Source organism: Sciurus vulgaris (assembly GCF_902686455.1).
Source record: "Sciurus vulgaris genome assembly, chromosome: 9".
NCBI lineage: Eukaryota > Metazoa > Chordata > Mammalia > Rodentia > Sciuridae > Sciurus > Sciurus vulgaris.
In genome coordinates, this window is record NC_136469.1 from 105,945,908 (window position 1) to 105,972,154 (window position 26,247).

At 38.7% G+C, this 26,247-nt stretch overlaps 1 protein-coding gene across 1 annotated transcript in view; it reads left to right on the top strand.

The window, feature by feature from the left end:
• TEC (tec protein tyrosine kinase) overlaps positions 1-26,247 on the top strand; it is a 123,944-nt gene that overhangs the window by 87,571 nt on the left and 10,126 nt on the right. The window contains exons 5-12 of the mRNA XM_079153926.1: positions 4,979-5,060; positions 5,738-5,866; positions 9,305-9,345; positions 10,670-10,845; positions 13,378-13,443; positions 18,870-18,924; positions 22,850-22,929; positions 24,497-24,630. Of these exons, the coding sequence (XP_079010052.1) occupies positions 4,979-5,060; positions 5,738-5,866; positions 9,305-9,345; positions 10,670-10,845; positions 13,378-13,443; positions 18,870-18,924; positions 22,850-22,929; positions 24,497-24,630 (763 nt within the window). The remainder of the gene's footprint in view (positions 1-4,978; positions 5,061-5,737; positions 5,867-9,304; positions 9,346-10,669; positions 10,846-13,377; positions 13,444-18,869; positions 18,925-22,849; positions 22,930-24,496; positions 24,631-26,247) is intronic.

Genomic DNA, 26,247 nt, shown 5'->3' on the forward strand with positions numbered 1-26,247 from the left:
TGCATCTGAATTATTTTCCACTAACAACACAAAAAGAGAAAGGGCTACATTTACATTTTACCCTTCCTCATTTTATATCTGCCATTTCTCCGAGTGAAGAGCTTGGAGAGTTAGGTGCTGAAGGATGTGACACTGAAGCCACACTGCCTGATTTGCCACTTACTGCCTCTGTGACCTTCTGTGAGTCACTTTACCTTTCTATATCTGTTTCCTGTTCTAAGTGAAAATACTAATAATGGCATTCACATGCTAGGGTTGTCATGAGGATTAATGGAGATCATATATAAATAGCTGAGACATGTAGTAAGAGCAAGGTGTGAGTTGATTTTATTACTGTTGTTATTGGTACTCTCTTCCTACTGCTGCTGTTATTATGAAACCTGCCCCCCAGATCTAGAATGAGCCCAGTTTAAATCTTCTTCATGGTAAATATGCTGAATGCATCTATCATGGTGTATGTGTGTAATTTCATTTAAAGTTTGATGAACAACCTTTCCTGCCACACTTCTGAGGGCAAGCTGTAGTGGGGAGCAATGGTTCTCATGATTCTGGACTCAGAATTAGGATTTTTGGATTTTTGATACTTAGAATATTTCTGAGAGAAAAGAGATCTATTCTGCAAACTTTGGGTTCCTTTTAAGAATGATGATTAAAAAAAAAAAAATAGAACAGGAAAAATAGAACAGTGTTCCATCCCTAAACCATTTTCAGTTGTTGAGATGAATAAATATAAGAGCAGTTAAAAAAAAATCTTAAACATTAATGAAGAAGAGGTAATCTTGAGCTCTGATTATGTAATTTAAACCAACTGGATTTGAAAAGTGAAAGAAATCTTGTTACTTAAGTATAACTAAGGAAGTGTAGATCCTAGTTTCATATCTTGACAGTGAAATTTTCTACCAAGTCTAAATGCCAGGTGGGGGAAAAATAAATAAAAAGGAGAAGTGGACATTTTCAAAAGACACCAGGAGAAAAAAAGGAAGTTGCTTCCTCTTCAGCATATTCTAGCCCAGGGAAGGGACAGAGGAAACAGGGAGGAAAGCACACCTCCTTTGTGCTTCCTTAGATGAGTAGTTCTGGTGGCTTCTGAGGGTTCCCAGGAGGTGGCACGTCCTTCCTGGATTTTAAACCCAGATCTGTCTGCTACATCTGTGCTGTTTCTCCTGCACGACACTGTCTTTAAACGTCTGTTGAAGAAGTGAATGAAGATTTAAATAGGAGAGAGGATAATGGTCAAGGTACTGGTGTTACTCTGAGAATTTCCTCCCTGTTGAAATGATTCCTGCCTTTCAACAAAGGAAGTTTGCCATGCTCTTCCTTCCCGACAACCTCTTCTCCTGTACAAGACTCACCAGAAGACTTGAGGCACCTGAGAAACCTGGTACTCCTTGTCCACCCTGCCACAGAAACTGTCCACAAGGATGACATAGAAGGTGGTCCCAGTGTGTGACCTGGGCTTTGCTGAAGGGCGGATGCAGGCCCTTAAATATCTCTCTATCCTGTCAACCTAGCAGAGATGCCAAAATCAGATGCTTATTATTTAGGTTTAGGGTGGTATTTCTAGAAATTTCTTGCATGAATGTAAATGCCCCAAGTTAGCGAGGTAATATATCAAGCTAGTTTTAATTATCAGAACTCTTTAAGTTTGGATTAACTTTACTTGGATTAGCTGGTCTTTTTTTTTTTTTTAATTTTTTTAGTTGTTGATGAACATAATACCTTTATTTAATTTATTTATTTTTACCTGGTGCTGAGGATTGAACCCACTGCCTTACACATGCTAGGCAAACCCTCTACTACTGAGTTACAGCCCCAGCCCAGATTAGCTGGTCTTTAATAAACTTTCACAAGGTTACAGAGCTCACAGTACTGACACGAGCTCAGTTTTGTGAAGAAGTTAGTCTGCATGGAGCCCGGAAAGAGATTTTAGGAGGGAAACAATCGAGGGACTTCATGAAGGTGTTTGGGAGAAAACATAAGGATAAGAAAAACCTTTGGGGGTGTGTAAGTCACTATTTTGCTGCTGTGACCCAAATGCCTGATGAGAACAACTTAGAGGAGGAAAAGTTTACTTTGGCTCACAGTTTGAGAAGTCACAGTCCGTGTTGACCAGCTCATTGCTCTGGCCCTGAAATGAGGCAGAGCACTGTGGCAGAAGGACGTGGCTTGGGAAAGCTACTCACCTCACGGCAGCTGGGACACAGAGGTGGGAGAGAGAGAAAGGGAGGGAAGAGGAGAGGACAGGACTGGGGAGGAGAGCAGAGACTGGGAAGAAGAAAAGACCTTCCAGGGTTTGTTCCCAGTGACCTACTTCCTCCAGCTGTGTCCCACCTCTCGGTAGTCCATCCAACCATCAGGTGGATTAATCCACTGGTGAGGACAGAGCCCTCATGGTCCAATCATCGCCTAAAAGCCCACCTCTGAACTTTGATGTATTGGAGACCATCTTTTTCAACACATGAGCTTTGGGGGACATTCCAGATTCAAACCACAACAGGGAGTTAGATCCTATTCTTATGACTTAACCTCAGGCACTTTGGTTTATTCATCTGGGAAATGAAAATTCTAACACTAATAAAGACTTTACCTAGGGTATGTGAAGTGCTTAGCCTCACGTAGTGATCAGTACAGTGAGTCATTATAATAAAATACATTATTCTTATAATATCCCAAGAGTTTCTGGAAGGTCTAAAGCTCTTGTGCTTCTTTCCAGACATGTGAGTGAGAATTCAGAATGATTTTCCTTGTACATTTTAACCTCATTCTTTTGTATAGTCAGTTGCCTGGACAAATCTGGGTTAGGTGTGAACAACATGTGGCAAATAAGGAAACATCTCTCCATGAACCTCCCTTTGCACTTTATCTTTCTGTTTTCATTTCTCGCATTCATTATCTAATTTTTTTTTCTTTTTTTCCTTTTTATGGTACTGGGGATTGAATCCTGGATGCTTTACTGCTGAGCTACATCCCCACTCACTTTTTGTCTTTTATTTTGAGATAAGGTCTTGCTAAATTGCTGAGACTAAATCCCAGTCACTGGGATTACGGGCATACACCATGGTGGCCTGCTTATATTCTGCCTTGTAATAAGGTTTTTCTACATGTGTCTTGATTAATTTTTGTGTCTTAATCATACCAAAGAATATTGCATATTTATGTGCTATCAGAGTGCATTAATTTCACTAAGATGAATGAGAAGGACCATTTTAATGATACGGTCCTCATGTTTGCTGACCAGGGTCAGGAACAGCCATTTATCAATGAGAGATCAGTTTGTTTTCCAATTTAGTGGATGTTGATGTGGTGAAAGGAAGGTTCTAGCCTTGTATTACTTTGGGGTCAGTCAGGGTATTTAAGCTTTGTGATTGACCATTAGGGGTAAAGTGACAAAATTCCTGAATTGATTTTCAGGCTTATTATTACTGATATAAAAAATGAAAAAAGAAGACTAATTGGGGCTGCGGTTATGGGTTGGTGGTAGAGTACTTGCCTAGCATGTGTGAGGCACTGGGTTTGATTCTCAGCCCTGCATATAAATAAATAAAAATAAAGATCCATCAAAACTAAAGAATTATTAAGATATAAAAAATTATTTAAAAAAATAAAGAGATTAATTGCCAGACAGGGGCTACCTCTGAAAGAGATGTTAGTGTTAAAAGCTTGACAGTTGGAGTCAAAATCCTGGCTTTCTACATTACCAGCCAATTTATGATGGGCAGGTTAGGTGGCACACATTAGGAGACACCATTTGCAGTGCCTCCTGAAGTTGTTTGGGGGCAGAGAGTCTGTAGATAACCATTTTTTCCTCTTCTGTAAGTGGGAATATTTTGATGGGAGAACAAATTGAGTTAGAATCTATAGAGCATCTCACCAAGAGCTGGGGCAGTCAGTGTTAATTAAGTTGGATACCACAGTCTTTTTTTTTTTTTTTTTTTTTTTCTGATATTTGTCTATTTATTTTTATTTAAAATTTTTTCATACATGTTTTTGGGGGTAATAATGTCTGTCTCATTCTGCTGTTCTTCCCATCTCCAACACCCCACCCGTCCCCTCACTTCCCTCTGTGTAATCCAAAGTTCCTTCATTCTTCCCTGCCCAGCCCCCACTATGGATCAGCATCCGATTATCAGAGAAAACATTCAACCTTTGGCTTTTTGGGATTGACTTATTTCAGTTAGCATGATATTCTCCAGTTCTATCCATTTACCTGCAAATGCTGTAATTTTGTTCTTCTTTAAGGCTGAGTAATATTCCATAGTATATATGTATCACAGTTTCTCCATTCATCTGTTAAAGGGCATCTAGGTTGGTTCCATAGTTTAGCTGTTGTGAATCAAGCTGCATTTATATTTATGTGGCTGCATTACTGTAGTATGCTGATCTTAAGTCCTTTAGGTAACCAAGGAGTGGGATAGCTGGGTCAAATAGTGAGGATACCACAATTTTTAATAGTGGCAGAAGGAAACTATAGGAGAGAAGCTGAAAGAGTAGTCTGCTTATCTAAAATATTATGTAGAAAAATTTTGGATTAGAATAATCCTGTTCCATCAAATTTACCTAAGAATCTTTACTTAATTAAATTGAAATAATTACTGAGATTTAATGAAACATCTTGACCTATGCATTTTTTCTTCTATAAAAAATAAGTCTTTTGCAAAATGTGTGCCCCATTTGTTGTAGAAATAAATAAATAAATGTGCTTTTATGATAAAGGAGTCCAGGTTTTTTGGATTTGAAGTAAATGACTTATTTTTATTTTATTTTATTATTTTAATTTTTGACCCAGGGTCTTACTAAGTTTCTGGGGCTGGCTTTGAACTTGCAATCCTCCTACCTCAGCCCCCCAAGCCACTGAAGTGAATATTTTATTCTGTCACTTAAGATTCATTTATTGGAGCTCATGGTTCCAAGGACTCTGACAGACAGGAGGGCTGTGTCTAAATATTTATCACTGATTTCATCTTTTGTTTTATTTTAGGTTGTTCATGATGCTAACACACTTTACATTTTTGCACCTAGTGCACAAAGCAGGGACCGGTGGGTGAAGAAGTTAAAAGAAGGTAAAACCCATGTAATGAAATATTAATCTGTGCATAATTTTAGAACATGTCATTATGATTAAAACAGAGATACAGCCAATATATTTTGCAATTCTAATCTCTTAACCAACACTACATGTTCCTCCAAGGACAGTCAGTTATAGTAAGTGATAATCAGAATATGGAAGATAACTTCCCTTTTAAAAATCTGATTCTTTCTAGTGGTAGATAGTTTCTAAGGAAAGCATGCTTCCATTTAGTGTGTGATATTTAATATGTGATGTATTTGAAGGTGATAAAGAATGGGCTTTTATGATAACAGGATTTAGTATTTTCTAAGAAGTGAGAATATCACGTAGCCGATATTTAGTGTGGTTGGATTGACATACACACCAGGTGTTTAAATGAGTGCATTGTCCTCACCACTTGTCCTTGGGAGTAAAATGGTTGTGGGCTGACTTTTGCATTAATCCATCATGGAGTAGCAGCTGTCACTTCTCACAAAGGTGTGTCATCCAAAAAATTTTTTAAAAAAGTGAAAGAGAATCCTCTGGTTTTTCTGAATGCTGGGTCACATGACATTATGAGGGTGTTCTCGTAAACAACTTGGTATCCAAGGAATGATTGACAGTGTTACTTAGCAAACATTCTGTAGTCTGTTTTATTTCACTGATCATTAATGTGTCTGTGAATTACAGAAATAAAGAACAACAATAACATTATGATTAAATATCATCCAAAATTCTGGGCAGATGGAAGTTATCAGTGTTGCAGACAAACTGAAAAACTCGCACCTGGATGTGAAAAATACAATCTTTTTGAGAGTAGTAAGTATTTGTTTTACTCTGTAATTATATTGTGCTTAAAATGGACACATCATTGGTAGGGTGGCATGAATTTGATTTTGATTAAGTTTAGCACACTTTCTAGAAAATGGAAATGTAGTTAGGTGTGTTTTATAAGAATAATTAGAATAATGTGTTTAGCTAGCAGTGGGACCCTGTCATGGAATTAAAATCAAAGGTCTCTTATGGGGACCTTTTATCACAACATTGAAGCCTACAATCTGTTAAAGTCATGAGCCTTATATGTTACCATCAACAGCTTTTCTTCATTAATGTTTATGTATTTGTCAGCAAATAAACTCTTCCCAGATGTTTTGCTAGAAACCTCATATAGCAGTGCATCTGCAATCTGAGTTAGTATCATTCTCATTTTGATGGGGCTTTGAGGTATGGATTTTAATAGTGGCTTCACAATCTGTCAGAATAATTAGGTGTCATAATGCTACTAACTTATAAATGTTCAGATGAATAAAAATGTGTAGGAATCTTGACACCTAAGACCCTTATAAATCCTGAAAATGAGAGGCTTTTAGTCATAAGTTGAAAATAGAGACTCAAAATTGCTAGTATTATAGGGCAGTGGGTATCCGTGCTTCTGTTTTCCTGCCGGCACCATACGTGGTTCTTGCCATATCAATCAGAACCCATCAAGCTATTAGACATAAGCAGAATGGCCATTTGGCAGGGATACTGGCTTATGCAGGAAGGTTGGCTCTTGAGTCTGTGAGTTCCACCACCTGACATCAGGTATCCTGGGGTATCCTGACATTAATTTAGCACATTAAAGAGAAGGCCCAAGTTTCTAAGTCTGTTATTATTCCCTAATTTTTCAATTCTTAGGGTTTAGTATTAGTTAGTGCATAGTGTAATCTGTTGTTAAAATAAAAAAAAATCAATAAATAGGGTGGCATCAAGCTAAAAAGCTTCTACATAGCAAAAGAATCAATCAAGAATGTGACAAGAGAGCCTACAGAATGGGAGAAAATCTTTGACACCTGCACTTCAGATATAGCATTTATTTCCAGAATATACAAAAAACTCAAAAACTTAACACCAAAAAAACCAAAAAACCCAGTCAACAAATGGGCAAGGGGACTGAACAGACCCTTCTCAAAAGAAGAAATATGACTAATCAACAAATATATGAAAAAATATTCAACATCTCTAGCAAATAGAGAAATACAAATTAAAACTACACTGAGATTCCATCTCTTGACAGTCAGAATGGCAATTATCAAGAAATGTTGGCGAGGATGTGGGGGAAAAGGCACACTCATACATTGCTAGTGGGACTGCAAATTGGTGCAACCACCCTGGAAAGCAGTATGGAGAGTCCTCAAAAAACTAGGAATGGAATCACCATTTAACCCAGTTATTCCACTCCTTGGCTATATCCATACACTTAAAAAAATTTTTTTTTAGTTGTAGGTGGACACAATACCTTTATTTTATTTATTTTTATGTGGTACTGAGGATTGAACCCAGGGCCTTACATAAGCTAGGTGAGCACTCTACCACAGAGCCACCCCCAGCCCCTATATCCATACACTTAAACTCAGCATACTGTAGTGACACAGCCATATCAATGTTTATAGGAGCACAATTCACAGTAACTAAGCTATGTAACTAACCTAGGTGCCCTTCAATGGATGAACGAATAAAGAAATTATGGTATCTAATCTATACACAATGGGATATTACTCAGCCATAAAGAAGAATGACTATGTAACATTTGCCAGTAAATGGATGGAACTGGAGACTATCATGCTAAGTGAAATAAGCCAGTCCTCCAAAACCAAATGTTGAATGTTTTTGCTGATATGTGAAAGCTAAACCACAGTAAAGTGCAGGGGAGGGCAGTAAGAGAAGTTGAGTAGATTAGAAAAAGGGGAACGAAAAGAAGGGAGTGGGGGATTGGAAAGACAGTAGAATAAATCTAACATAATTTTCCTGTGTACACAATATGAACATACGTAAGTGAATCCCACCATTGTGGCCACCCACAAGAGTGGAGTCCTTATTAGAAAAGATACATTCCATGCTTGTATAATTTTATCAAAATGGATTCTATTTTCATGTACAACTAAGAAGAACCAATTTAGAGAGAGAGAGAGAGAGAGAGAGAGAGAGAGAGAGAGAGAGAGAGAGAGAGAGAGAGACCTGAAAATTGCAGTGACTTAAACTAGAAGTTCTTCTCAGTTTCAGGTAATGATCCCAAGGTAGGTGGTTGGCCCAGAGCTGGTAGGTGGTTCTGCAGATAGTTCCTGAGGTTGCTCTAGCTCTAGTGCTCTCTCTCTTCCTGGTATCAGAAATGGGTAAAGGGGCCAAGGATATCTGTGGGAAGACCTACCTGTAAGGGACCAGATCTAAAAACAGCATACCCCATTTAATGCCCTTAGAGCCTTTTGATTAGAATTTCATCCCATCCATGTAACTGGATAGTAAGGTACCGGCAGAGCTCTGGCAGAGGAAGGGACAGACTGCCAGACCTTCTTAATTTCACATTGTCATTACAATGCTCCCTCTTATCCACACAGATATGTCCCAAGACCCCAGATGGATGCCTGAAATCATGGATAGTATCAAACCCTATATATGCTATGATTTTTTTCCTATACATACATACTTGGGTTAAAGTTTAATTAATAGATTAGTCATAGAGGTCAGCAACAGCTACAATAAAATTGAACAGTTAGAACAATTTAGTCCAATCAAGTTATGTAAATGTGGTCTCACATACATAGTATCTTATTGGATTGTGGATCCTAGGAACCTCAGCATGCAGGTTTTTCCTTACAACTCAAGAACGTTCAGCATTTTTCAAAGGAAGCACTTCATGGCCTCTCTTTGGCATATCCAGAGTGCCAGCATCACTGCTCTGGCACTTTGAGGACATTACTAAGTAAAGTAAGGGTTAGTTGAGCGCAAGCACCATGACATCACCACAGCCAATCTGAAAACAGAGACCGCTAAGTGACTAATGGGGCTGGGAGCACATGCAGCGTGGATGTGCTGGTCAAAGGGGTGATTCATGTCCTGGGAGGGACTAAGTGGGGACTGAGATTTTATCACACTCCTCAGAGAAATGTGCCACTTAAAACTTTTAACGAGTTTTTTTCTCTGGAATTTTCCATTTAATATTCCATATTGTGGGCGACTTGGAATAACTGACACTGTGGAAAGTGAAACCGTGGATATGGGGAGCTACTGTAATTCAGTTTATTTTTCGATTCAGTAAGAATTATGGAGAACCCAGTTTAGCAGTGGTGGAGATACCGAGGCAGAGACCCTGGCAGTGCCCATGGAGACGGGCAGAGTGGGTCCCTTACCTGTGCGTTCTGTTTTCTGTAAAACCTCCAGTATCTTTATCTAGCGTTGCTACACAGTATTTTGACCTACTTTTGTTGTTGGCATTCTCAGGTGTAAGAAAAGCACTACCTCCAGCCCCCCAAATGATAAAGGTAGGTGGACTCTCACCTTGGGCAGTTGTCTCAATTTTCAACCTTATGTCTTTATGTTTTGGAGGGATTTGCAGTTTATTAATTATGTTTAGTGTGAATAAAAATATTAAAATGAATATTAAAAATAAAAATGAATTTTAAAATATTAAAATGAATAAAAATATTCCTTTTCATGATGTGGTTTTGCCCCCAGGACCATCTTAGAAGCAGATATGCTGTGACTTATTTGAATCGTCCTTAATGTGAAATAATAGATTTTTATCACTGGGGCAGAAGGGTCCTGTTATTATCTGGCATTTTGTCTGTAGTTTGAAAGCGTTGTATAAGAAGTGTGAGACTTTAAAGGACTATTTTCATCTCAGGATCACAATGACAGTGGGGCACATGCCTGTAATCCCAGCAACTTGGAGGCTAAGGCAGGAAGATGGAAAGTTCAAGGTCAGCCTCAGCAATTTAGCAAGGTTCAAAGCAATTTAGCGAGACCCTGACTCACAATAAAAAAATTTTAAAAAGTCTGGGCATGTGGCTCAGTGGTTAAGTTTCCCTGGGTTCCTGGGTTCAATTCCTGGTTAAAAAAAAAAAAAAAAAAAATCGAACCAAAACAAAACAAACAAAATCTCCAAAAAGTAAAACAAAAACCAAAAAACCCACAGTATGACAAACAAGTGATTTTGGTTATGCATTTGAGAACTGAAATATGCTGGAAAAGCATTGGACTTTGGACCCAGTCCAGAACTGAGCTGATGTGAGTCTGATATGAGTGATTTTGGATGGACCATGTAGACCATTGTTGCCTCACTTGTAACATGGGAGTTATAATGCTGTATTCTGTGGAAGCAATATGAAGAATAAATGAGAAAAACTGTGTTAGATCCTAAGCATGTGTCTTGTGCATTGTGGGCATAAAGAAGTGCAAATCTCTTCAAGTGGAAGGAGACCTGTTAACAGACTCCATAGTGGGCTTTCCGCATTGCAGTCCATTTCAGTGGTGGGTCTCTCTTTAGTTTTCTCCTGGTTTCTACTCACATATTACCCTTGCCTGTCCCTGGAAAACTATTCCTGACACAGGAAAATTCTTTTAATGCTTCAAGATGGTTTTTGCTCTCATTCTGTATTCTGAAAACCCATAAGGCGTGGTAGCATCTATTGCATCTAACATTGGAAGGTTCTTTGGTTGCTATCAGGTGACCTACTCGATTAGAGGGATCTGCCTTATTCTGCTTTATTCTTTGGTAATGTGTGAATCCTTCAGTATTTTAGTATTTTATTTCATTATCAGTTTCAGATAGAAGACTAAACTTTTAAAATTATCTTTTTTGCTCAGAGAAGGCCTCCCCCACCAATTCCTCCTGAAGAAGAAGATAGTAGTGAAGAAATAGTTGTAGCAATGTATGATTTCCAAGCAACAGAAGCACATGATCTCAGATTAGAGAGAGGCCAAGAGTATATCATATTGGAAAAGAATGATGTCCATTGGTGGAAAGCAAGAGATAAATATGGGTAAGCATTCCTTCTCTGGGCATTGCATGCAGTGGGTGGATAGGAGTGAAGTGTTGAGTGAAGCTTGTGAGCTCTAACTATCATGTAATGAGGTTGTCTCAATTGGCCATAAGTCAAAGGACACGTTATTATTTTGTACTACCATTGCATTCTTAGTGGTCACTTGATCAATGCAAACTGATCAATCACTCTTGGAATAGATTACACTCATCTCTTTCTCATCTACTTTGTTTTATTTGACTATTTTGACCTTAGGAGAAATAATTTTATTTTGTCCTTCTTGCAGTAGGTAATCTTAGGTCTTTCTAAGCCACTACCTATCATAATTTTCTTAGAATTTCTCTCTGTAATATGCATATGTACATATATACACACACAGCATAATGGAGCCTCTTGTCACTTGAAATTGTCTTTCTCTCTCCCTTCATCAGAAGGAGAGAGAAACAGGATGGGAGAATATTTATGTATGTGTGTACATACATATATGTGTAAGTATAAAATAAATAAATACATATTATATACATATACATGTGCATACACACACACATACATACATGCAGGAAATTAAACCACAAGTATTGTCAGGTGTGGTGGTATATACCTATAGTCCCAGTGTTAATGAGACCGAATCAGGAACACTGCTTGAGCCTAGGATTTCAAGACCAGCCTGGACAACCATAGTGAGACCCTATCTCAAAACAAAAACATAACAAAACAGCATTATTTGTACCAGATAATTTAGGATTTAAAGCAATTGTTTTAACCTTATTGTAAATATCTAGGTAGATATGGTTAAACACAGAGGATGAGTCTCTCTTGGGTTTCATTAAGGGGACTATATCCTATACTTACCTATGAAATATAATCCATTTACATTATGAACTCCAATGGATAAGAACAGGGATCTTTTAGTCCTACGAAAGTATACTCTCTTCCACCTGCTCTCACCTCCTTGACCCATCCCCAGTTCCACTTCTCTGTTTCTCGGTTCACTTCTGGGAACAGCGGTGGCCTCTGGGTCAGGCAGGGTCCTCTCTTCTACTTATGTCTCGGCACTGCTGGTCATCCGGGTGCTGGTTTGCTGAGCGTTATTGCCTTTTTGGGAATCTTAACCTTTTGTTTTGTGTTTATAAGAAGTTCCTCCTGCTTCTTTTCACCAGACTTTGTGTACGGTTTTTATTCATAATTTTACACAACTGGAATGTCACTAATCCCAAAACCCAAATCTAAAATGCTTTGTTGATACTCTGAGAGTTTTGGGTTTGGGAGTATTAGGTTCCAGATGATCAGATTAGGGATGCTTAACTGGTACAGTCTATGTATATATTCTGAAATCCAGAAAATTCTGAAATATGGAATGCTTTTGGTCCCAAGCATTTCAGATAAGAGATATTCAACCTGTATTGTAGAAATTTCCAAACATCTACAAAAATATATAGTAACATCACTTAACGTAAAAAATTACCAACATTTTACCATGATTTACCAATCTTCCTGGTGTAAGTTTTCCTAGACTATTAGAATATGTAGGCCTTCTTAATTCTTGTCTCTTGGGGTGTGATTTAAGAATTTTCCTTTTTTTTTCTTTTCTTTTTGTGGGGCTGGGAATGGAACCCAGGACCTTATTCATGCTAAGGAATTTGGCTTTTTAAAAAGCAACCTGGTAATTCTTATAGTGCTACTGATGCAGCAGTCAGAGTCTGTCCTTTCTGAATTTATTTTATAAAGACTGTTAAGGTGGGCTGGGGAGATAGCTCAGTTGGTAGCGTGCTTGCCTTGCAAGCACAAGGCCCTGGGTTCGATCCCCAGCACCCCAAAAAAAAAAAAAAAGACAAAAGACTGTTAAGGTATTAGAGTGGTGCGTGTCTTTATCCAGAACTTTTGCTTTTGTGAATACTCTAGTTTCTTTTTTCATATTTTTACTTTAGTTGTTGATGGACCTTTATTTTATTCATTTATTTACCTGTGGTGCTGAGAATTGAAACCGGTGCCTCCCACATGCTAGACAAGCGCTCTACCACTGAGCCACAATCCCAGCCCTCTAGTTTCTTTAAAACATCCCAAGAACACCTATAAATGTGTAAAAATGAATCCTAGTACAATTATAATGCACCAATAAAAATATGGAGGAAAAAATCCCAAGAAATTGAGCATTCTGAAGAAGCATCATGGAATTTGGGTGAAAGCACTACGCTTAGTCATAGGTCTAGAGTTCCAGCTATGGTTCAGTTGCTGGCTGGCTTTGGGACCTTGGAAAAGTATCTGAGTCTTTCAAAGCCTTGCTTTTCCCACTAGAAAATGGGTATAGTAATGCTTGCCCGCCTCAGAACTCTTATGAGGATCAAATGTGGAAGTACTTTGAAATGTGTCAACTGATACAGATGTTCTGAATTATTGGCAGTTAGCTTATCTGTCTTATAAACTTTGGGCAATATGCTTTAACTATCTTGGAAAGTCATTTATCTTCCTTTCTTTAAATAACGTCTCAATAAAGTAGTATATGTTTACCCACAGTGTTTTCCTTATTTCTAGGAGTGAAGGATATATCCCAAGTAATTATGTAACAGGAAAGAAATCAAACAACTTAGATCAATATGAGTGAGTAGACGTTTATTTTATAAATGGGAAAAACCAGAAAATGTTTCCATTTTCTTCATTTTGTAAGACATTTTGAAAATTGATGGGCATATTTCATAACCTTTAGAATGTGGTGTCAATATATTCTTGTTGTCTGGTGTGGTAAAACACAGAATTAATATCTGTAATGCATTTTTCCTGAAGGTGGGTGAATGGAGTTACACAAGCAGATACAATTGAATTGATTTTAGACAAATTATAGGTTAGCTGATTTTGAAATACAGATCATTTGTTCATTCAAGATATGGGAATAACATTTCCCAGAATGGTCTTGAAAAATGTTTCCTTTTTCTAACTAAAACCTAGATAATGATTATTGTTTAAAAGAATTTGTTTAAATATGATATCTGTTTAAATATTATGTTTAAATATGATTATTATTTAAATATGACTTATTTTATAAACCTTGAAAATAATTGGTCCTGAATCAAGACAGATGTTTGCTATAGCTGTTAATTTCAAACAGGAGCCAAAAATGATAACTTCCTTTGGTCTTTTGGCTATTCACTATCTTAGTGGGAATGATTGATTCATTTGGAAGAAATGTGATAGAAAAAAAATTTTTATAAAGAAAAGAAAAAGAAGCCTTGAAAATAGGAGAAATGTAAATAAGAAAAAAATTTCTCATAAACCAAACACAGTTGACCTGTCAACATTAGTATGTTTCTTTTCAATCTTTTTACTGTTTTTAAAAAAGTAGAATCATGCAGTATGTAGTTTTATATCTTTTTTCCCCTCTGAACAGCATGAGTGAATTTTTCCTCCTGCCATTGAATATTCTTTGAAAACATTTTCATAACTGCATTATGTTTCACTCCGTCATAAATCTGTTAGCTGTTTACTGAGTTCTTAGCATGTCTCAGGTGCTCTGTGATGCCTATAGTACCTGGATGCACAGCAGGTGATGTAGTCACCTGTGGGGCGTTAGGCTGTCTCAGGCTCTTTGCTATGTAAAAATAACTGGGATAATCTCTTCTTGCTTGCTGTTTTAAATGAGATCTCTAAAATTGACATTTCTAATATTGAAAGGCTGTGTTTATGAGCTTGTTAAGACTCCTGCTGTGTGCTCACAGAGAAGTTGTCCTGTTTCAGCCTGCTGACAGTGTGTGGCCAGGTTTTGGTGCAGAGCTCATACATACCACACACTCTCGTGGTCACTTTGAGATAAGTGTATTAATGCATCATTCATTTCCTTAAAAACAGAAAAAACAACAGCAAGCTGTTGCCTCTGTTCATGTCACTTATGATAACATGAGTGTACCTTAAAATCTAGATGAGGACAAATAGTTGCAAAGAGTCACAGTGCTCAGTGATATGATCCCTTAAGGAAATTTTAGAAGTAGGTGGGAAATATAAACCACATACAGTTGTGTGTGTATGATGACATTTTGGCTAAAATGGACCGTTTTGGACTGTGGTCCCATAAAATTATGATAAAGCTGAAATTTTTTACTAGTATTTTACTGTACCTTTTCTATATTTAGATGTGTTTAAAAGCACAAATATCTACCATTATGGTATAAGTGTCTCTACAGTATTTTGTACAGTAGCATGCTATACAGGTTTGTAGACTAAAAGCAGTAGTGTGTAGTGTGTAGCCAGGTGTGTGTTAGGCTACAGCATCTAGGTTTATGTAAGTGCACACAGGGACGAAATTGCCTAAGGATACATTTCTCCGAGGGTGTCCTTGTCGTTAAGTAATGCTTGACTATATAAATAAAATAGCATTTCAGCCCTTACATGAGTTTTAGGAGAAATTAGTAAAATCCTTATAAATAGGTCAGGTGCTAAAAGGGGAAAACTGATAGGACTGAGAACCAACTGACCATTTAGGGAGGAGGGAACTTGGAAACCAGATAATCCTTGTCTAATTATGAGACCTTCTGTGACTCATGGGATTTCAAATAAGGATTTTTGATACTGAAATTTATGATTCATGGCCATGAATTTTTTGGTTACATCTTCATTTGAAAATGTAATCTCTTTGGACGGATTTTCCTCCTCACATGATTCTGAACTTGTTGTGCATGGTGTCTGGTGTGGGTGTCCCCTCGGTGTCCTGTGCTGGGGACAGGGGCTCCACTTGGTACTGTGCCTCACCCGGCCAGATGACAAAGGGGAAAGCTGTCCTCGGTGTGGCAGGCTGAGTTCCCCCTCTGCTGTCTCCCTGCGCCAGGTTCTGTTTTGCTTCATTGTTTTTGCCACAGCCGTCTTGTAGCCCATCTTTCATGGCCCCATGGTTAAAAGTAAGCCTTCTGCTTGCTGTTGAATCGGACATTCTGCTGTTTGCTTGGGCTGATGCATAATCCCAGGCCACAGACTGTCCCTGTGTTGGACCCAGTACCACCAGGACTACCAGGCCCCTGGTTCCTGGGACTGCCAGTGACCTAGTTCTGACCTCCATACCCAGTGAAGGGATTAGAGAAACTGCTGCCAGAAAAGAATGGAGGGTCACTGGGACAGGTATGAGGATGTTCTCAATGGGAAGGTTTTAAGGAACCGAGGTGGCAGAAATGAAATGGCCCAAACAGGAAGCCATGTAGGATAAAGGCTTTCGGTGGGTGGCAAAGGGACAAAATTACAGATCAGATGACGATTTATAGCTGGTTGCTAACATTCATACTTTTCCCTCTTCCTTTCTACTGTTTTCTTCTTTCATGCTCTATCCTCTCCCACCCTCCCCAAGCAACTTGACTAGGGCGTGACCTTTCCAGAAAGGACCGAATGTCCTCAAACCTCCTCTTTCCCTGTATGCAGACACGGCTACAAAGTCCTATTTCTCTGGAATATGGTGAAGTGACCAGCCAATTTGAAAAACATCAGGATTTTGATATCTGAGGAAAGTTGACTCATTACCTACACATTCTGGGCATTATTTTCGGACGTGGAGTCCCTTCAGCAAAAGGTGTTAATCTCAAGTGACACATCTCTGTTGCAGGCTTTGAGAGAGCTATGTGGGATGGCACCTCTGTCTTCTCATGTCATGTGGGCTCCTTCACATTCTGCTGGTGTGAATGTTTCTTTCTGACAGAATGGACACAGCAGAGCCCCTGTGGTCTTTTCCCCTTGCTTGGGGATAGGTATTAGAAGAGAGGAGAGACAAGCCATGGAGAGCTATTAGGAAATGCCTATCACTATTTAATTCACCTCTCTCCTTCCTTCAACATACCCTGAAGATCTGAGTTTATATTCTGCATTAGTCAGCTTCATGTTACTCTGAGAAAATGTCTGAGACAATTATCTTATAAAGAGAAAAGGCTTATTGTAGCTCATGGGTTCTGGAGGTTCCAGTCCATGACTGATTAGGCCCATTGTCTTGGGCCTGTGGTGAGACAACACATGGCAGAGCAAAACTGCTTACCTGATGACCAGAAAGCAAAAGAAGGAAGTGAAAGGGGCCACAATTCCCTTCAAGGGCACGCCCCTCCTTGGCTTAAGGACCTACCAAAGGTTCCACAATATCTCGATAGTGCCATCCTGGGGACCAGCCTGGGGACATGCACCTTTGGGGGGGCAATTCATATCTAAGTGATAGCATATCCCAAGGATGAAAGCAGCCTTTTCAGAGAACCTGCAAAGGCATAAAAATGACCCCTTGGAATAGGATTTCAAAGAGCATGCTCTCTCTGCAGTGGATCCCTTTTCTTTCCTTGTTTCTTTAATCCCTTCCCAGATGATGGAATATAGTAGATGAGGAAGGCACCTATCTCTTTGGGTATTTTATGGGTAGTGTCCCCTTGAGATCCTCTGTTTAGCTTTCCTGATATCCTGCATATGAGCCCCCATCGCTTATTCTCACTGTGAATATGTGGAACTGGATTTTCTGTTATTAATAAATAAAATTTTTCCAATCCCTTGAACCCTCTTAGTTTATACTGTGTATTATTTTTCTTTAGCTAATTTTTATGACTGCTTTTGGCATCTGACAAATGTTTCTCGTATGAGTGGAAAAGCTTTAGGGACAGAATTTATTCTGTTCTCCTAGTTTATATATTTCTCATTTGCATTCAGAAATGGATTTATCAAAATAGCAATTTTGTTGAACTTGGTCTCATTTTAAAGTGAGAGCCACAGTAATGAGATGTTGACAATTCTGAGACCTTGTACACCACCTCAGATTCTGAATAAAATATCCAACATCATTTGTGTTGAGATTGTGATTTACATTGGACTGCTACATAAAAAGAATCCAGACAGAAAAAAGTTCCCATCCTGTTTTGTTCTTCGTATTTTTGCCTTCCTCAATCGGGGAAGGCCTTTGTATTCATTTGTCTCAGGGTATTTGATGGGCCAAAGTCAGGTGCTGGTTCTTTTGTGGAAAGCTGATCCAGTGGTGGAAATTTCAGCTGCTCAAAGGGCCAGGCTGGCTTCATAACATTCAAAGTTTCAGGGTATTTGACTGTGGTGGTGGATTCCTTTCCAACTTAAAAAACATTTAATAAAACAAATTTAAAACTGAAGGCCAAAGAAGATGATCTCAGTTCATGTGTTTTTGAACATTTGCTAGTGGTTTTATGGAGGGATTGGACTGGGGGATACAGAGAGGGGAGAGTACCTCTAGGGACGAGGCGGGAGATGACAGTATGAGGAGAAAGGTTTCCCTGATGTTCAGAAGGGGCACAGAGCTGCAGGAACTTGGGGTGTGGCAGAGGGTAGTGGCTGGACCTGGTGGGAGGAAAGGAGTGACTGCTTGGCCAGGGCACGATTTCTTTAGTAGAGCCTCAGCAACTACAAAGGCTTGAGGGTTCTGGAAGTCGGCAAGTATGGAAAACCAAGAAGGCCTGCTCTTAGGTTTTGCTCCTTTTCTTTTGACACTTGAGACCTTCATGAAATTCAACAGAGAGCCATAATGACTTGAGATGAAATCTGCCACATTGCTGTGGTGGGGGCTTAGAATAAGATTTAAATGGAATTCAGGACAAAAATTTAAAGTGACATAGTCTGCTAGTTTGAGGCAGTGGAACAAAATTTGTGTTCTCTTTATGATTGAAAGAGCAAAAAATTGGAGATGATTTTTTACATTGAATAACGAATACCTTAAATAAGTTATGGTGCATCCATATCAAGATATGTAGAAGTAGATTGCTATTAGCTGTCATGTGACAGATTCATGTTATGATGTATCAAGTAGAGTTTGATCCCACTTTAATAAAACAATAAGAATGCAGGCATACATGTGTGTATTCATAAAAATGTAAGTAAAAAATATCTGGAAGGGCATATATTGATATGTTACTGGTTGTCTATTGAGATTGTGAGTGACATCTTGCCTTGTTTTTACTTGTTGTATTTATTACTGGTGTGCTTTATTAACTGATTAATCCTACTAAGATTAAAAACATAATTTTAAATAATATGAGACCTTAAGTGTATCTTTTTCTGTTCAGATGGTATTGCAGAAATACGAATAGAAGCAAGGCAGAGCAACTCCTCAGAACGGAGGTAAGTGTTTGTGCTTATTTTATGGGTTTGATCTCAGTACAGTTTAATTTTAATGAATTCCTAATAAGTGGTCCCACATAGCTGTTTTTAAAGCCTAAAATATCTATGGTATAAATATGTTTTTTCCACATCATTTAAAAGAGATTATTGGTGTGTTAGCTTACTGGGCTTCATTAACAAAGGGCCACAAGCTGAGCGACTTTAACAATAGAACTCTGTGTCTCACAGTTCTGGAGGCTGGAAGTCCAAAGTAAGGTCCCAGGAAGGCTGGTTACTCCCCCCCCCCCCCCCCCCCCAGTATATCAAAGATTTTTATTTCCTTCCTTCCTTCCTTCCTTCCTTCCTTCCTTCCTCTTTCTTTCTTTTCTCTCTCTCTCTCTTTCTTTCTGCATTTTGATCCATCGTACACAAATGGGGTCATCATTTCATTTCTATGGTTGTACATGGTGTAAATTTATACCATTTATGTACATAGGGTAATGATGTCTGTCTCATCCCATGATTTTTCATACTCCCCTCCTCATTTCCTTCTACATAATCTAAAGTTCCTCCATTCTTCTCTTAGAATAATGTTCTCCAACTATGTCCATTTACCTACAAATGCCATAATATTATTCTTCTTTATGGCTGAATAATATTCCATTGTATATATACCACAGTTTCTTTATTCATTCCTCTGTTGAAGGGCATCTAAGGAGGAATTGTGATTGGTTCCACAATCTAACTATTGTGAATTGTGCTGCTATAAACATTGATGTGGCTGTGTTACTGTGGTATGTGGATTTTAAGTCCTTGGGGTATAATTGGAGTGGGATAACTGGATCAAAAGGTGGGCCAAGGAACTGGATAGACTACAGAAAAAGACACACAGGTGATTAATAAACATACGAAAAAGTGTTCAACATCTCTAGTAGAGAAATGCAAATTAAAACAACTCTAAGATTTCATCTTACTCCAATTAGAATGGCTATTATCAACAACATAAACAATAATAGATGTTGGCATGCATGTGGGGAAAAAGGTACACTCATACATTGCTGGTAGAGTTGCAAATTGGTGCAGCCACTCTGGAAAGCAGTTTGGAGATCCTTAGAAAACTTGGTTGGTTACTTTTGAGCACTGTGAGGTGAGAATTTCTTCTAAGCCTCTCTCCTTGGCTTGGAGATGGCTATTCTCTCCTTGTTTCCTAACTTTATCTTCCCTCTGTGCTTGTCTGCCTCCATGTCCAAATGTCTTCTTTTTATAAGGACACCAGACATGTTGAATTAGAGCTGACCATAATGGCTTCATTTAAATTCACTGACCTGTAAAGACCCTTGTCTCCAAATAAGGTCACATTCTGAGATACTGGAGCTTAGGAGCTTCTTTGGCAGGGGAGGGGGATACAGTTAAACCCATAACAATAGGTAATCGCTGTACATGAGCAACTTTGTCTTTGTTTATTCCATACCAATTTTCATTTGCTACCTTGCTTTTAGTATTTTAGTGATTTTTCTTTTTTTGCTTGAAGCTATTCATTTTAGAATAATTCACACTGATATTATGAATCTAAGTGAAATTTTAATAAAATATTTAATTGCCTATAGAAATAAATGTGCTGCAATTCTCACACCTTAAAAAGAACTAAAAGAATAGTCTAGACAAAACAGCACTAGGCTGGGGAAGGAGATGTGAGTCCAGCTGTGACTTTTCTAGTCTACTCTTTGCATAAGATTAGAAGGTTGGATTAGAAGATGACCTTTTCAATCCCCTGTGTTTATGATCTAGTTATTCTGTTTAGTAAATAGTTCTGGGTCTTTTAAGATTCTTTCTCATTTTCTCTCCTGCTTTTTTTAGCAGTCAGGGTTTTACTGAGCACTTGTTTCTGCAGTGTGTGCTGCAGAAACATGGCAGGTGACTTTGCTCATCCAGGTTACACCTAACCATGTCCATCCCTGCAGGATTGTTTGTTTCTTTCTTTTGGTACCAGGGTTGAACCCAGGGGTGCTTAACCACTGAGCCACATTCTCAGCCCTTTTTTAAATATTTTATTTAGAAACAGGGTCTCGCTGAGTTGCTTAGGGCCTTGGTAATTTGCTGAGACTGGCTTTGAACTTGCGATCCTCCTCCCTCAGCCTCCTGAGCCACTGGGATTATGGGTGTGCCCCACCACACCTGACTCCTGCAGGATTGTTATGTACCTCCCCAGAGGCTCCACGACGGGGGTCAGTTCTAGGGATGTGGTAGCTAGGTGGTCTGGGTTCCAAATCCTGGTTCTCTACTTATGAGCTTTGTCACCTGAGGCAAGTTATCCACCTTTCCATGCCCGTTTTCTTACATGTGAAGTTAGATGGGAACAGCATGAGTACCTACCTCGTATGACTGTTTTGATTAAGTGAATTTACATATTAGGTCATGTTAAAGCAGAATAGGTTTTTAATAAATAAATGGGATCTATTATATTTTTACTCATTAATTAACTATTATTAGATTGTCTCTAATTGTTCTTATCAGATGTATTTGTGGGACATGATTTAATTCCATTGACTTTCTATTTTTTTTTTTTTAAAGAGAATAGGTCTTTAAAAAAAATTTTTTTTTAGTTGTAGATAGACACCTTTATTTTTATGTATTTATTTTTATGTAGTACTGAGGATCGAATTTAAGGGGTTAGGGGGTGTAGCTCAGTAAGCATGCACAATGTCCTGGGTTTGAGCCTAGCTTTAGAGAGAGAGAGAGAGAAGAGTTATTTTTACTTTTCAACTATGCAGCACCTTTTTTGCCTCAGAGCAGCATGAATGAACATGGTATTACTGGTGGAGTATCTGAGGTTCATGACTTCTGTTTCTTGCCCTTGGAACCTGCTGAAGGTTTGTCCTTCATTCAGAATCGTTACTGACTTTTGATTTCCTCCACTTACATTACTTGTGCTTCCATTTCTCCTTTTGTAAAGAGTGATATTTAACATTAAATTCCAGGGGAATTAAGAATATTTAAGTACATTCTTATAAAGAGCACTGAGTTATTTACAGGAAAAATGCTATGAGGATGAAAAATGATATGAAGTCAGGATTCAAAGCTTATATCAAATGTGAAAAATGTATGCAGTGAAACCTAATTGTTAAGCAATACATTTTTCTTTTCTTTTTTTTTTCTTTTTTTGTACCAGTGACTGAACCCAGGGATGCTTAACTATTGAGCAATATCCCCAGCCCTTATTTTTATTTTTTATTTTGAGACAGGTTCTCGATAAGTTGCTTAGGTCCTCACTAAGTTGCTGAGGCTGGCTTTGAACTTGTGATCCTCTTGCCTCAGCCTCCCCAGCCACTGGGATTACAGGCCTGTGTGACAAGCAATACATTTTTCTTTTTTTTGGGGGGGTGGGTACTGGGAATTGAACTTGGGGCAGTTGACCAGCGAGCCACATCCCCAGTCCTATTTTGTATTTTATTTAGAGATAGGGTCTCACTGGGTTGCTTAGCGCCTCACTTTTGCTGAGTCTGGCTTTGAATTCTCGATCCTCCTGCCTCAGCCTCCCTAGTCACTGGGATTACAGGTATGCACCACTGCACTTGGTGCAGTACATTTTTCAGTGACTGTTTTCCCACATGCCCAGGATTTATAGACACTGCAAAACCTTGTCTGTTAATTTCATAAGATCCCCAAGGGGTTATCTGGTTGCAATGTCTTGCATTCGTGTGTGTGAGAATTCACAGCTGTGGGGAATTGTGAGCGTGCTTTTCTTTAACTGGTCAGTAGTGTGACATAGAAAGCCATGTGAATGGGAGAAACCAAGGACCTGTACTGACAAATTAGGCTTCTCCAGAGCGCATTTTCTCAGTAGAGGACAATATTCATAAAATGGTAAGATCAGGTTCTTGTGTCTCTTCCATGACATTGATATTAGTTGTTGAAGAAAAAAGCAATTTCTTAACTTGTATTTTAGGATAAAGAAGGTGGTTTTATGGTGAGGGACTCCAGTCAACCAGGCTTGTACACTGTCTCCCTTTATACAAAGTTTGGAGGGTAAGTAATCCTACTCTATTTTATGTATGTATATATTTGTTTGTTTATAATGTAGAGTTTTGTATGAATTTCCTATATTGTTTATATGTATTCCTAATTTCCAAAAAAGATGCTGCATTTCCACATTTAAAAAAACAAAACAAAACTTTATTTCCAAAGTCTACTTTTTTTTTTTCTTTTGGGTACCAGGGATTGAATTCAGAGGCACTTGACCACTGAGCCACATCCCCAGCCCTATTCTGTATTTTGTTTTTAGACAGGGTCTCACTGAGATGCTTAGCACCTCACTTTTGCTGAAGCTGGCTTTAAACTCAAAATTCTCCTACCTCAGCCTCCCAAGCTGCTGGGATTACAGGCATGTGCCACCATGCCTGGCTTAAAGTCTATACTTTTTTTGCATTTATATTTTCAGGAACTTACTTCATAATTTTCCATGCTCCATGGTTTATGTTGAGCGTGCTATAGAAACCTTAGTAACATTGAAAAAATAATTATTGTACATGGAGCTAAGCACTAAGGGTGCCTCTGTGAGCAAAGTAAGCACAGACCCTGCCTCCATTAGCTCAGTGGGGGCTGCAGATAAGCAGGCAGGCCGGGGGGATCACTGTGTCATGAGGGTGATGTTGGGGCGGGGAGTAGGGATTATAGACCCAAGACATCTGAGTTATTCATGAGTGCTGCCCTTAATTCAAGCTGAGACTTCATAGGTAAGGCAGGGAGAAACTGGAGGGAAGGGAAAGAGTGTCTGACCCAGGGAACTGCCCTGACCCAGAGGTGAGAGAGGGTGTGGTGAGTTTCAAAGAACTGACAAGGTATATGTAGCTGGATTGTAGGGAGGGACACAGAGAGGGAGGAAGAGAAACCTGAGAGGTAGAAGCAGAAGCCAGGTCATGTCAGTGTCAAGGACTGTGGGCTTTATTCTGTCTTGAAAGCATTTTTATCAAGAGATGACTGGAGAAGGTCTGCATTCTAGAAAGACATCTTAAGTGGAGTGTGTGCTTTTTAAATCCTAATTTATTCACTTTTAGAAGTGAAGGTGCTCTGAATCCCAGTGACGAGGGAGGCTGAGACAGGAGAATTGCAGGTTTAAGGCTAGCCTTAGCAACTTAGCAAGACCCTGTCATAGAATACAAAAATTAAAAAGGTGCTGGGGATGTAATTCAGTGGTAAAGTGGCCCTGGGTTCAATCCCCAGTACCAAAAAAATAAAATAAAATAAAATAAAAAGGCAAGTGCTCTGGAAATTTGCAAGTTTATGCCAATGGCAAGGGCAAAAAGTGGTAGCGTTGATGGCTATTTTGAGAACTTCAGCTGTTGTTGAATGGAACTGGAGAGTGTTATCTTTCTCAATCTCATGAAAGGGACCTAGCATGTTATTAGTGACCACTTGCGAAACTTCCACCTGTTGGTGTGAAAGGCAAAACTAAAGAACGTGGAGAAAGAAATAAAGTTCATTCAGGAATAGAAGGAACCATACGGAGAAAGCCCGGGTTCGCCTATAGAAAACATCTAAGAGTGAAGTTACGTTATCCCAACTCAGTTGTAACACATTTCAATATTTCTTATAGAGAAGGTTCGTCGGGTTTCAGGCATTATCACATTAAGGAAACAACAACATCTCCAAAGAAGTATTATCTAGCGGAAAAGCATGCTTTTAGTTCAATTCCTGAGATTATTGAGTATCACAAGCACAATGCGGCAGGTAAGTGACCTGTTAATTATTTCAAATATTAGGTGTTGGTGCAGATGATCAGACATTATAATGAATTCCTCTGTGAACCATTTTATTTTGTAGTTAGTTGTAGAGTGTGATGGCTGTAAAATTAGTGCATGTTAAGGAAGTGATATATCCAAGAAAAATCAGGAATAATATCAAGGTTCATAAAAAGTTCTATCTTGACATCAGAGCATGAGTTATTTTGATGGTATATGGTATTTACATTTCTGTGCTTTATATCCTTAGTACTAAACTTATTCTCAAGATATGTCTGTTTCAAGCCAAGCATGGTCACATGTGCTTGTACTTCCAGCTACTTCGGGGGCTAAGGCAGGAGGATCCCTTGAGCCCAGGGTTCATGGCCATTCTGAAAACATGGTGAGACCCTGTCTCAAAAAAAGATATTGTAGTCACTGGAGCAGATGCCAGATGTACCAAGATTTCATCCTGTGCTGTAGATTTCCAAAGAGTAGATTATAGCAGATGCTCCTTTCCTTACTTAGGTTCGACAAAACTGTCCTAAACTGAGAATATCCTAAGTTGAAAGTGCATTTAATCCACCTCACCTACCACACACATAGCTTAGCAACACAGTGCACTGTGGAGTGTCTATTGATGACTGACTGGGAGCTGTGGCTCACTGCAGCTGCCCAGCATTGCAAGAGAGTACCTTCTTGTATATCACTAGCCCAGGAGAAGATAAAAATTCAAAATTCACAAGACATGGAAAAATTCACCAGACATTCAAAATTTGAAGTATGCTTTCTACTGACTGGATATCATTTTTGCATCACCATGAAGTTGAAACATTCTAAGTTGAACCATCATAAGTTGCAGACCATCTATAATCACGTCCCACGAGTTCTCTTTTCCTGAATCTCTGCTACACTTAGCCCCAGAGTGGGAACAAAACAAACACCAAAAAAGTATGGATGGAAACCACATTTATGCCATTGACGTTCTATGGGATTGATTTAGCATGATTTTTACTCCTGGACTTTAAAGATGTAACTGAACAGGGAACAAGACAGGTACCTAACCCAATTCATGGAAAATGAACTTTTGTAATTTTATCAAATGCCCTTTGCAAAGCCTGTTGTTTTTGTGTGAGTCCATTTACTTTTTCCAGAAAATAATAACAGTTAGTATACCACCGAAGTCATCCATTTAAAGTATACACTTCAGTGGTGTTTAGTATATTTGCAGACTGTGCTGTCGCCATCATCTAATTTTAACAACATTGTCGTCATCCCAAAAGGAATCACCCACTACCCCTCCTTCACCAGTCCATCCCCAGGCAACCACTAACCTACTTTTGGTCTCTGTAGATTTGCCTATTCTGAACATTTCATAGGAATGGAGTCATCCCATGTGTGTTCTGCTGTGACTAGTTTCTTGGATACATTATAATGTTTTTGAGGTTTGTTCATGTTATACCATGCATAAGTATTCTATTCCCTTTTTTTTTGGTACCAGGGATTGAACCCAGGGATGCTTAACCACTGAACTACATCCCAGCCCTTTTTATTTTTTACTTTGAGGCAAGGATTTCCTTAGTTGCTAAGGGCCTTACTAAGTTGCTGAGGCTGACTTTGAACCTGT